At 39.2% G+C, this 12372-nt stretch overlaps 2 protein-coding genes across 3 annotated transcripts in view; one reads left to right on the plus strand and one right to left on the minus strand.

Annotated features, from left to right (window-relative positions):
* Positions 1-12128, plus strand: part of tp53i11b (tumor protein p53 inducible protein 11b) — a 46374-nt gene extending 34246 nt beyond the window's left edge. Inside the window, exons 2-7 of the mRNA XM_026175705.2 lie at positions 2422-2559; positions 6933-6991; positions 7149-7197; positions 7522-7618; positions 9091-9192; positions 9695-12128. Of these exons, the coding sequence (XP_026031490.1) occupies positions 2431-2559; positions 6933-6991; positions 7149-7197; positions 7522-7618; positions 9091-9192; positions 9695-9828 (570 nt within the window). The 5' untranslated portion in view covers positions 2422-2430 and the 3' untranslated portion in view covers positions 9829-12128. The remainder of the gene's footprint in view (positions 1-2421; positions 2560-6932; positions 6992-7148; positions 7198-7521; positions 7619-9090; positions 9193-9694) is intronic.
* Positions 1-12372, minus strand: part of syt18b (synaptotagmin XVIIIb) — a 367435-nt gene that overhangs the window by 105584 nt on the left and 249479 nt on the right. The gene's annotated exons all lie outside the window — the stretch shown is intronic.

A 12372-nucleotide genomic window follows, 5' to 3' on the forward strand; every position in this document is an offset into this window, starting at 1 on the left:
ATTTTTGAGATGATGGAAAGGAAAGTAAAACTGAATAAAAAGTATTATTTTTAAGATGACAATTTGGGAAGCGGAACAAAAATTTCTCATGGTAGAAATGTGGAAAAACTGATTCTTTAGTCACACACTGCAGCTACTGGTAAATTAAAGTTTTCTCCTTTGCCTAAAATATATATTAGATACATTTATTGCTATTATGTGTCTGTCTAAGACACAAGTTGTTTACAAAACTACAAAGCTTCATAAATTAAAAGGTTGGTATGCTTCCTGATTTGTGTCATACAGTTGTTCTATATTTTATTGCTGAGGTGTGTTGAAGTGCTTTGGCATGTGTGAGTGTTAACAATGTGTTTGTACGTTGTAAGTGGTTCTGTGCAGCTTAGCTTGCCAGTGTGACCTTGAAAAAACCAACTGTAGTAGTTTTATAACTCAGATTCTGCCTTGTCAGCTTAACTGTGATGATATACTTCCCAGTGGGTGGAAAGCTGAATACTTTGAGCTGTCTCCTGTTGGTACAAATTGTTTTCCTTTCCTGTGGACAAGGCTCTCTGTTAAAGATTCTGTCTTTGTAATTGCTCTCATCAGACTTCTCCAGAGAGCTGCCCTGTAGAGAAGCCATCAATTTTCGGACGGGCCGTTCCATCGTGTACATGTGTGCATATCTCTTTGCTTCCAGTTTAATCACTGTGGAGGTTACGTTATTGAGTCCGTGATGATGACTTTTGATTTGCCTACTGGTTGCCCATCGAGTCTGCAGCCACTTCTCATTAATGCTGATCAATAGGACTGCTGCAGTGTAACCTCCTGTCACAGTCCATAGCCAGCAAGGGCAAGAAATGAATTACATGTTTGTTTGTTTTTTGCCACTGGCATTTACATCCACTCTTGTGGACAGTAAGTGACGTCTGCAAGATAATTAACACATGTATGTGTGCAGGGGCGTCGTGGGGGAAGTGGTGACTTTAACTACCAAGGGTTAATTTCAGCTGAAGTGGAGTTGCAATGAAGAGTTTGATTGTGTTTGATTTTTTTGTTTTGTTATTTCTACACAATTAGCAATAACTAAACTGCCTGAATAAATTGAGACAAAAAAAAAGCTTTCATTCCACTTTCACCTGTTACAAATTACAGATTGACCCCCACTTGACTCTCCTTTACACCATAGCTAATTTATTCTATCTAGGTGACTGCTAATGCGCTCCGTGTCCAAAAAGAAACTAAAGAGAGGAGACTGTTAACATTTAAAAAAAAAAAAAAAAAGCACGTGTTAAACATTGAGCCACTGCCAGATGTAACAATATAGTTCTCAAAATGGACCAGCACAACTTAATACCATAATTTTATGTAATACTTAATCATCTAGTATCTGCAAGAATATCAGACCGACATATATGACATCTTTTGTGTTTTATGAGCTCAAAGGAACACTAACACGAAATCTCCATTTTATGTCCTATTTATAAAACTAATTCAATCCAGTGCTTTTTAAAATACTGTTATTCTGCCTACTCCCACCAAGAGCTGTAATTTTACTGTTATAGCTTCATAAACATATATTTTTGGAGATTTAATTGAACTTTCACATTTATTAATTATAGGTCGATTGCCTTGACCTGTGGCCTGTGACTTGCTTTAGTGCCAAAAACATTGAAAACTGTATTGGGCTATAAAGCAGGTTAATATATTAACCTGTGTCCATCCTGTATGCTTTACTCTGTGTTGAAGCATACATGCAGTGACGATGTGATAAAGACTACAGTATATCCAGATATTAAGGTTGAATTCTAAGGACGCATCATAGGTTGTTCATATACCGTATATGAACAGTTCATTGGGGGCTACCCTAATGAACCCTACAGATTACTGCATACAGTGGTTGGCTTAATTAATTAAAATGTAAAAAAAAAAAACAAGGAGAAAGAAAGGGGGTTCACATAGACTGCTTATGTGCAGGGCCCAGAGTTCTGTGCTACGCCCCTGTGAGTCTATATGTGTGTCACTATTAGATGCTGTGATTCTCTAAGCAGCCACCTGCGTCTGTTGGGCTCTCAGCAGATACAGGGGGCAGCTGGCTCCTGCTTCCAGTCTGACTTAAGAGGAAGGTTTTATGGCTTGCCTGTATTTGTTACACCCGGATTACGTAATTGTGTTGCATAAGTCACATCCTCAAGGGAATTATTTGTAGATTGGTTGATGCCTATTCCTGCCCCATGTGATAGCGATGTCGTCTTCAGACAGAGGCGTAAAATGATGACGGGAGAACTCCACTGATGTTTATTATATAAATGGTCTAGGGAAAAACAAAATTAAATCCATCCTCTTTCATTCCTCTTTCAGTCCTACTTATTAAGTAGTAATTCATATTATTTTATCTCCTCTAACGACACCATCCATGTGTCTCCTTTTTTATTTTCGTGTCAGGTGTGCACCATGGCATCTAAACCTCCTGCTCCTCTAATGAAGAAGCACAGTCAGACGGACTTGATAAGCCGTCTGAAGAGCCGGAAGATCCTTGGAGTCGGTGGCGAGGACGACGATGGCGAAGTGCACCGCTCAAAGGTCAGATTACATCATATAAACATATTCCAGCGAGTTTGACTCAATCTAAGCGCTAATGTACAGTCAAATGGCTTGTGCATTAGTGCAACAAGCAGCTTGGTTAGAAATGAGTGCATTTGTTAACTATCACCAGTTAAACTACTGGAAAAGCAAAATGACTTTCCACCACAAATGTGTTTACTAGCCCTGAGAAGAGCTATGGATTCTTTTTAAAAGCCACAGTGGGCTGCTAATTGGCTCATCACTCTCTTCGTGTCCCATTGTCTGCATTTGCTCTTTATGGATCAGTAAATCTAGATCACGTAATCCAACAAGCTCTGGCAGCTCCACTGAGATGTGGCTTGGTCCCTTGAGAGACGTCCTGCCTCTTGCATCTCATATGTATTCTCTTTCTGCCTCCCATGCATTAGCACATCAGTATAGACGGTGCATACCAAAACACAACGGCACACAATCAGATATATGTTAGGAGACAGAGTATCATATTTGAATATCAAGTTCCACAGTTGCACACTGACAATAATTTATTCCATTTCACTGAGCTCAGATTTCAAGATTTCAGATTATTATTATACATTTTTGTCATTATCAGACCTCATTACAGTGAGCATAGGCATAGCAGATTGTTCCTCACTGAAATATTCATTAACATGCAAGTGTGAAAAAGGGACAGAACAGAAGGGAGCAGGCATACGGTGGTGGCTGATAGTTCGTGATGTGATGTCAGCCCCCTTTTTCTCAGCTCTCCTGAGTGTTTGTTTTCTCTCTCAATGTTTTAGCACGGAGCCTAACCCTGACATCTGCCACTCAGAAACCTTTCCAGGACGGTATGATAAAGACAGAAACGAATGTGGCAGTTGCTCCTCTCTCTTGAGTCTTGGGGTTGCATATTCACTGTAATGGCTGAACCAACAACAGGGTATACAAACCACAGTAAAACAACAGTTTGGTTAATGGAATCTACTGTACGTGCTGTTTTGAAAAAATGTGTTTCCCTGTTTAACTTCGACATTGAACTAAATTAGAATTTAATTGTTACTGTGACAGTATAATTGTTCACTTATTCTACTCCATTGTGCTTACTCTTGTTGTTCCATTTATCCTTGCCATACATAGTTTTTTTTTTTTTTTTATATATAGAGGAAACAGTTGACTCCATCCCGGTGGTTTAAGTAAACAATGGAAGGAAGTGCTCCTGCACTCTGTTCACTGTGCCTTCCTGCTTCTTCTACTACTTAGAGATAAGAATACTCTTCCTCTTTAAGGGACAGAAAGACAGTAGTGCATTACTGCAATGCTTTATCTAGGTGCTACTGTGCAAAAAGATAATGCCTCACCTGGCTGCACCATTACTGACAGCTTGTTTAATTCAGTGATCCTGTATTTAAGTGGTAATGGGATGTTGCAACTGACAGATACTGATATTTCAGAGCACTGCTACTCTAGTTGGTATTAGCTGAATATTTTTCATCCTCTATGGCTGAAAAGCTGCTCATTGTTTACTAAATAGCTGAAGGAGTGATTGATGACAACTCAAGGCCACAACAGCTGCACTATAGCTTCTCTCTGCACAAACAACATTGTGTATTTCTTTTCCTGTTTCTCCCTCTTTCCACTCAACTGCCTTCTGCAATATTCTGCCCTAAGCCACCATGGTACCATCAATTGATGCTCAGTTTTCAGAGTATGAATATTTCTCATGCCAGTCATGAATATTTATGTGTTCTTGTCAAAAACGGCCCCTAAAACCAAAGGCACAGGAAGGGTGATTCACCTGGTTATGTGACCACAGCTGGCACAGATGGATTCGTGTACAGGTGCTTCAGTTGCACTGCAATGAGGGATGTACATGTCTACCCCTAAATTAAAGACTGCAGCAGACATTGGGAATTTAAGAATCTTAAAAAGAAAAATCCCCTTCCCCCATCTTACTTCAAGCACATGAAGTCTTTGTTTTCCTTTCTGCTGCTTTTGAACACGGGTTCTCTAAAGCTACTTAACAAGTTCAGGGCCATCAGTCCTTCTGTTTGTGTATACATCAAAGATTGATGCAAATGCACACACATGAATCACTACCCTTATATATTTTGTTTAAACGTGGTGTGTTTTTTTATCTGCATCTAAAGTCATTGCCATGATGAGGTTATTTTTATATGCCAAATTACTGTGTATTACAAATAAATGTCTGGTTGCAAATTACATATTTAACTTAGGAAACTCTTCAAACAAACACAACAGGTATAGTTTTTTGACAGAAGTGCTCAAAATGGTGACATTTGAAATTCACGTCATGATGTGAATTTCACAGAAAGTCAACAGACACGTTTATAGTTGCATCTCGGCCCCGAGGGCAAAAAGGAAAAGTCATGTTTAATGATATCCTGGAAAAAGCTCTCTCCAGCTGCAGTGAAATTGGGTCTTGCTGATATTGTTATATTACATAATAAGTATGATGTAATGCATCAACTCTTTGAAATACACTTTCTTTTGAAAATGGTCCAGATATTGCACTTATTACCATGCACCTTGTGGGAGATGGCAGAAGGTAAAAGCCAGTGAAAACCCATTTTTTGATATGACATCGATCATTGTTTCGTTCACATTAAGTTTTCACAGGCTTATCAAACAGAAAGCTATTCCGTGTTCCTTGTAAACACTCGTAGCCAGAAAATGATTCATCTTCTCTTCTTTAGAGCTCTTTTGCTTCTGTGTATTTTTAGTTCTGTGTGATGCTACATCTGGCTCCAGCACCGGAACCCTTTGAGGGAAGAGAATGTTTTATGATGAAGGGAAATCATTCATGTTAAGGATATGATGGAACCTGAAGGGTTTTAGATGAAGGAATTCAACTTCACAGCCAGCCAACAGTTGTAATTTCTCTGTGGGTTCCTGTCCGTTCAGGCAGAAAACTTGGTTTGTTTATTAATTTATTTTCACTCTCTGTGGTTATCTGGGACAGTTTGTTTTCCTTCCTGCTCATGAGCCTGACCCTGAATCTGTTAACAACATTTCTGGGCTTGTTTCTCCTGTTTATTCTTACAGGAAAAAAATTACTACGAATCCACATTCTGTAAACACATAACACTAATGTAGTGCATTGAAAAGCAATTACCTTGGTTTGTAAAAGCACAAATTATTTATTTCAATCTAACCAACAGTCTGAACAATGCAGTATAGAATTACAATGAATCCTGAAAGAAATACATGTTTTCACTTTTTTCTTTAATTAAATTTGAACTATTAGCTTCCTTTCATATTTTTTCATATAGTTACTGTTCCAAAGGTGTATGTTAATATTAAATGTGGTCAGGCCTTCAGATAATAAGGTCAGCATATGTGCAAGTAATCCCTCTGAGCCATGAGATGAGGCTTCAGCCTGCTGTAAATGCTTTCAGATGTGTTTTTTATGCTCTAAGATTTTTGTGATCTCTTTATGATAAAAATGATCTTGTGAGGCACATACGAGCAGAAGCACATACAACACCCCATCAGAAGAAGGGGTGGGTGAACAGAGATGTTGCCGTATAGATAAATAGGCCTTCTTAAAACAGCACTACAGCAATTTAAAATAAATGAAGTCGGACATGAGCATAATGGGTCCCTTTTAAGTGATTAATTGATTGTCAGATGTGTGTAGCATGCTAATGAATTAGTTTTAAATTCCAATAACTCTTGGGTCCTTTGAGTTTGAAAATATAGTTGCTGCTTATTAGGATTCCAGGGTCTACTCTCATCTGTAATAAGAGATGCTTATCCTATCAGATATTGTATATCTTCTGAATATTGCTGTGTGATAAGATCAGTTTGCATGGCATTTCATGAAATATTTACTGCTATCTGTCCTTGTAGTCGGCTTGAATGAACACTTGGTCATTAAGAAATGGCACGTCACACTTAGTTTTCAGTTTGTCAGACATTTTTCCCACTAACGATTTCAGGCTTCCAGGATTATAAATTGATTATTATGTGCTGCTACTGTTGCCAGCAGTCATTTGTTGCAGATGATGCTTTTCTTGTGGCATTGACATGGTAGTCAGTTATTCGTCTAGAATTCCCTAAAAGATATTATGACATACAGTGAGTCTTAAGGAGGCGATTAAAAAGGCGAGAACATTTACAGTCTCTAATTAACATTAAGAGATGCTTCTCTAACACTCAGCCGCTCTGTTCCTTTCTCTTGAACACTCTGTTTTGTGTGCTTCTCTCCATTAACTACTTTAAATACACCTCCAGAGTACTCTTTCTTCCTGGTTATGTGGGGTTTTGCTGAAGGTGATCATAACATGTATTTGTTATGATGACATGATTGTGATTGCATTTACCTTCTCATCACTCATTTCCTGTTTCTTTTGTCTTGCCTCGTTTGCTGATAGATCAGTCAGATGCTCGGAAATGAGATGAAGTTTGCAGTGCGAGAGCCTTTCGGGCTGAGGTGAGATTTCAGCTGCTCAGTTACTCAACATCACAACAGTCACAGTTAACACAGCAGACTGTGTAAGGTCATCCGTGCATCATTGCTAGTCTTGCAAAGTCTACAATCTGTAATTTTCACAGGATGGGTGTAGCATTTCATATTTCTCTCTTTTTAGGGTGTGGATACTCATCTCTGCAGTGGGTTTCACAGCTATGGCTCTGATGGTAAGATGTTTTGCACTGATAAATTTCAAAGTCTTTTCATTTTCAAATGTAAGGCAGAAAGAAATGTATCTTTTTAGAAGTGTGAAAACCACGTTATGCAAACGCAGCGCTGAGTTACTGTAGGTTCTGTTCCAAGATATCAGTGAGGGACATCTGGGGAAACAGCTCCGCCTTTGTTAACCTCACCATCTACATTCACATTATCCTCCAGGGCATTCCCTGTGATACTAGCTCAAAAATAGGGAGACTTTGGGAAGCACACAGTGCTGTTTTGCTGATATGACAAAGCTATGTTGTGCTTTTTCCTTTTTTTACCCTACACAGGCTCTGGTGTTTCCCAACCAACTATATGAGGTCGTTTTTGAGGAGGAGCTCTCCACTACTAACATCTCTGTTCGCCTTTACGGAGGAGCATTGCTCAGTAAGTCCAAAGTTTTATGAAAGCTGTGCAGCTAATTCATTCATAAAGGTATTTATGCTACTGAGTGTGAATATACTTGCATGAACAAGTGCATTGACCGTGCAGCACTGATGCAGACACGATGCTTTAATATTTATTTATTTACATGCTAAAAATATACACTGCCTCACTGCACTGCCTCTTGTGTTTACAGCTTCTAATGTATTCATTTTGAGTCAAACACTTCAAGCACTCATTCAGATACTGTAGAAAGAGCTCTCTTCTTGCATTCAGATACTGTATAAAGGGATCTCTTCTTCCTCCAAAATCCTTCCTTCAGGCTGCAAATGGTGGCTCTATAATTCAAGTTCTGTTTCTCTATGAGGTAAAAGGCTAGTTCTCCAGAACGGCCACAGTCACCTCCTTTTTGCAGCTTTATATATAAGATTTGGATCCAGTTGGTACACGGTGGCAGAACAGTAAGTTTGTGTGTGCGAATGAGGTGCCCTGGAACTAAAAGAGGAGGCAGTGTATTACTCTACATTCATATTTTGCAGTTTTCTCTTTTGCAGTGACTTAAAAATGTTTGTTTTTTTTAATGTCACTTCATCAACGAGACAAAGTGCCATTTTTGCTCAGCTCCCACCTCACGCATAGCATACAACGTGTCTGAGATGCGAGCAATTATTTTAATGGGTTTTGACTTGAGACAGAGCTGTCAGTCGGGTGATCACAGGGTTTGTAATGGGAGATGGGAGAATATGCAAAGGACAGACAGAGAGAGTGAGAAGGCTTAATGTTTAAGTACAATTTGTGAGGTTGTCATTTTAATTTAGTTTACTAAATCAGTCAAAATGCTAGCACCTAAACTTCATATAGGCATTCAATAACATGAATACTAAGGGAAAGACTTAATACTATGTTTTATGCATATCTTGATAAATCAAAAATGTAAAATCTGAACAAATCCCAGCTAAACCACTACAAGAACACATGAATGAACCAGCTTGACCTTGAACTGGCTTCTTCATTATAAATGTCATTCACACTGTGGGGATTAGCAAAAGAGGGTGATGGCCTATCAGACTAGGTGCAGTAAGGGGGCGGATGATGGGGTCTCATCTGCTGCACAGATGGAACCAGGCAGGGAGAGGATACAGTCCATCAGCCCTCCCACCTTTCAGCCTACCCCTTCTTGTTTCCATAGCCTCACTGTTCTCTGCAGGTGGGAGTGAAATTCAGGAAAATGAACAGGAAGAAGAGCAGGCACTGAAATGATTGCACGCAAGCCCGTCATCACAGACAGAGAGTCAGAGCTGAATCAACAGGCCCCGTTAGCAACATGTGCACATGGTGTCAAGATTCTTGTAGTTTTATTAGTGGAAATTCTCTCGGACATGTAGGAGTCTTCCTTCCCGAGCTTGCTCTTATTTTCTGTTTTCATTCCCATGCCCCTGAACCTATAAATTCCCTATTTTTGCATTCTTTTCCAGGCCTGTCCCTCATCATGTGGAACGGACTCTACACAGCAGAAAAGGTCATCATCCAGTGGACTCTACTCAGTGAGGCTTGCTACTTTGCTGTGCAGTTTTTAGGTGAGTTTTCCAACACAGATTACAAGTTATCTTCATCTTGTTTTGTTTCATCCTTTTCTGCCTCATGCAGAAAAAGGATGGCTACTTTTGTCCATGTGGGAGTGTTTGCAGAAAGAAAAATGTGCAGGTAGTGCCCTCTTGTGTTCAGTGTGAGGTGTCACATCCTTGTATTTCAAATTTAGACACATTTTTATTTAAATCTTAAAACGGTACTTTTAAGCTCTTATGTACAATGAAGCATTGTGTGTATGGGTATAAATGGTGCTGTGTTTGTGTGTGTGTTTTTTCATAGTTGGCATAAGTGTCAATTTTCATGTTGCTCTCTTTCATAGCTGCTCAGGTAATTAATACTTTATGAAAAACAAGCAGGGAGTTTGCATATACGCACTGTCTTTATCAAAAATTTACTGATAATTGTGCTGATCATGCTTTTTTTCAGAGGCTATTGTTGTTTATTATCATTTAATATCTAATTTAAGTAAATTTCTATTTGTGGTTTCAGTGACGTCCATCACTTTAGTGGAGATCGGCATCCTTCCCAACGCCGCCATGCTGCTTCTCCTCAGTCGAGTACTCTTCTTGCTGGTCACCATGGCTTACTACTACCACCTGGGCCGTAAGCCAAAGAAGATCTGAGCTGACTGTGTGATAACTTCCAGGGTGGGGACAGTTAAGCACAGATCACAAATGCGGGGCCAGAAGGTTTGGATTATGATTTGATTGGGGCTCGGAGCATTACTTTGCCAGTCAATGCCCCCTGCCCCCTTCCACAGGACCTAGCCTAATGTAACCCCCAGTATTTAACAGATGGGTACAGTCTCATATTCCAGACTCTGCAACAAGAACAAGAAACCTCATAGTGAAAGTAAACTACTTTCACTGGGGCTGTGAGGTCCAATCCTGTATTCCTTTGATTTGTAATATTAATTAACATTACAGAGTAGTTCTAAACACCTGAATCTATTGTTCATGTACAGCTCATGATTTCCCGACTCAGTATTTTGTGTCTGATAAGAAGTTGCATCGACGCCGTTTCTGAATCACACTCGAGGACCAAAAGTTTGTGCTGTCATTTGTTTGTTGTTTTGATGCTGTTGACGTTAAATCACACTATGTACTCTAATAACTGAGCTTGTGCATGCTTTCTGACGGCTTTCCAGTGAACACTCAAAATACACAATCCAAGGTTTAAGATTCGGAAAAAGCCAAATGAGTGACGATGAAATCTGTTCTAAACTGATAGCTTTCACACTGAAAAAAACAGTTAAAGTTCAGTGTTTACTCTCAGTTATGGCCATTAATAATATTCAGATCTAAATACTTTTCAGGGACTTATTATTATTCCTTGAGTGGACTATTTTGGACTATATTTTCACTACTGACATTAATACATGCAATGTTGATGAACACGTGAAGTTACTCATACAAGAGGAGCAGAGTAGTTCTCTCTTTGCTGTGTGTGCACTACAAGATGGGACTCTTTATCCCAAGTAACATTCAGACTACCTTAAAGCTAGTGTTACAAGACAACCACATCAGTGTGCAGGTAAACAAATCTGAGCTGGCTGTACTTTGGTGATGTAGCACAGTTTTCTTTTTTTATATACACCATATCGTTAGTCTTGCCTTAAAACTACTTAAAAGAACAGTCATCTACACTGCATCCTGCTCCCTGTACATATGTAAATAAAATTATTTACTATTCTGTGCTGTTCTTGTGAACCAAACAGGGAACTTTTTCAGTATTGGGTAAAATGATTTTCAATTCTAATCCTCCACCTAATTATGGCGTGTCTTATTTTGTACCTATTTAAGTGACATTTGTGTTTTGACATCATGCATGCGATGTAATCCACCGAAAGATCTATAATCCATAAAACTTTGTAGCAAGTTTCCACAAACAGAAGACAGCAAAGCAGTAAATGGCTGAATGAACCAAAATGGCAAAAAAACAAACCCTAAAAATGAAAAGCTGATTGATAAGACAGTTATACTGTATGTGCTTTAAAACAAATATATCATATATTTGACAGTTTTCACCCGTTGCTGAGTACATTTCTACTTCCAAATCCTCAGCATGCCCTCAGGTACATCATAACTCAGCTTGGTTTTGAAGCGGTGCCAGCAATCCAGTTTGTTGACTCAGCAGCACCTAAAACCTGATAGAGACACTCCCAAATACAGGCGACTCATTTGTAAGCTCGAATTTTAAAAAAAGGGAGCATACTGTAGGTCTTCAAAGGTGGTCTGTATTGTTACAAAAGACCACACTGAGTCCTGCCCTAGAAGGGAGTGACCCGTGATTGTGGGTTTGCAGTCCAGTGCTGAAGGCAGATGTGCTCGTTACTTGGGGCGAACTTTTAGTTCAGATAGGGAACGCGAAACACGGGTGAGGTCTCCTGTACCCCTGAAAAGTAGTAATTATCCTTTTTGCCAGGGTTTAATTAGATGTAGCTCTCCCGCGTGACGTTCTGTTCCTCAACCTGAAATGCTCTGTCCTGGCTAGCACAATAATTATGGCGTGTAAGAGAAATGCCATTCCATTTCCCTCAATACTGCGAGGCCTCAAATCATCAGCCTTACGAAAATGTTCAAAGCTCTACAAAGCAGGTTATTTTTGAAGTGATGGGCAGGCAGGAGGAGGACGGCAAAGACATGGCTCTTTCATCTTCTGGTTCTCTGACATAAATTAGCCAAAACATTCACAAGCAGCCAGTGTTCTTTGAGTTTGAAGACATGGCAAGTTGAGCTATTTATTCCCTCCTTCACCCATCATGCGTTATACTGTTGTGAATAGCATTCCTTACTCTGTTTCAAGTTGTAGCATTGTTTTATATGTATTTATGTGGTATATTGTACCTCAAAAATGCATTGCTATTGATTTTGCATTACAAAGTGTGAAATAAAGAACACCATTGTTTATTTTGAAGACTTGACAATGTATCCAGTCACCTTGTTTTTTGCTGTCCTTGCAATATATGTATAGGGCTGTAAATATACCGTATGTCTTAAATCACAAAGGGAAAGGTTTGGGGGGTTTTCTTAGCAATGGACTATTGCAGTTATTTAACAAAAGTATCCTCACATTTCCTGTTATTAAATCTAATGGCAGATCAACTTCAAATATACCTGCCTACCTAACGCCCAGCAGATAGGGAGCGACTTCTGCGCACAGGTAAT

The sequence above is a fragment of the Astatotilapia calliptera genome, chromosome 7, assembly GCF_964374335.1.
Source record: "Astatotilapia calliptera chromosome 7, fAstCal68.1, whole genome shotgun sequence".
Lineage (NCBI taxonomy): Eukaryota > Metazoa > Chordata > Actinopteri > Cichliformes > Cichlidae > Astatotilapia > Astatotilapia calliptera.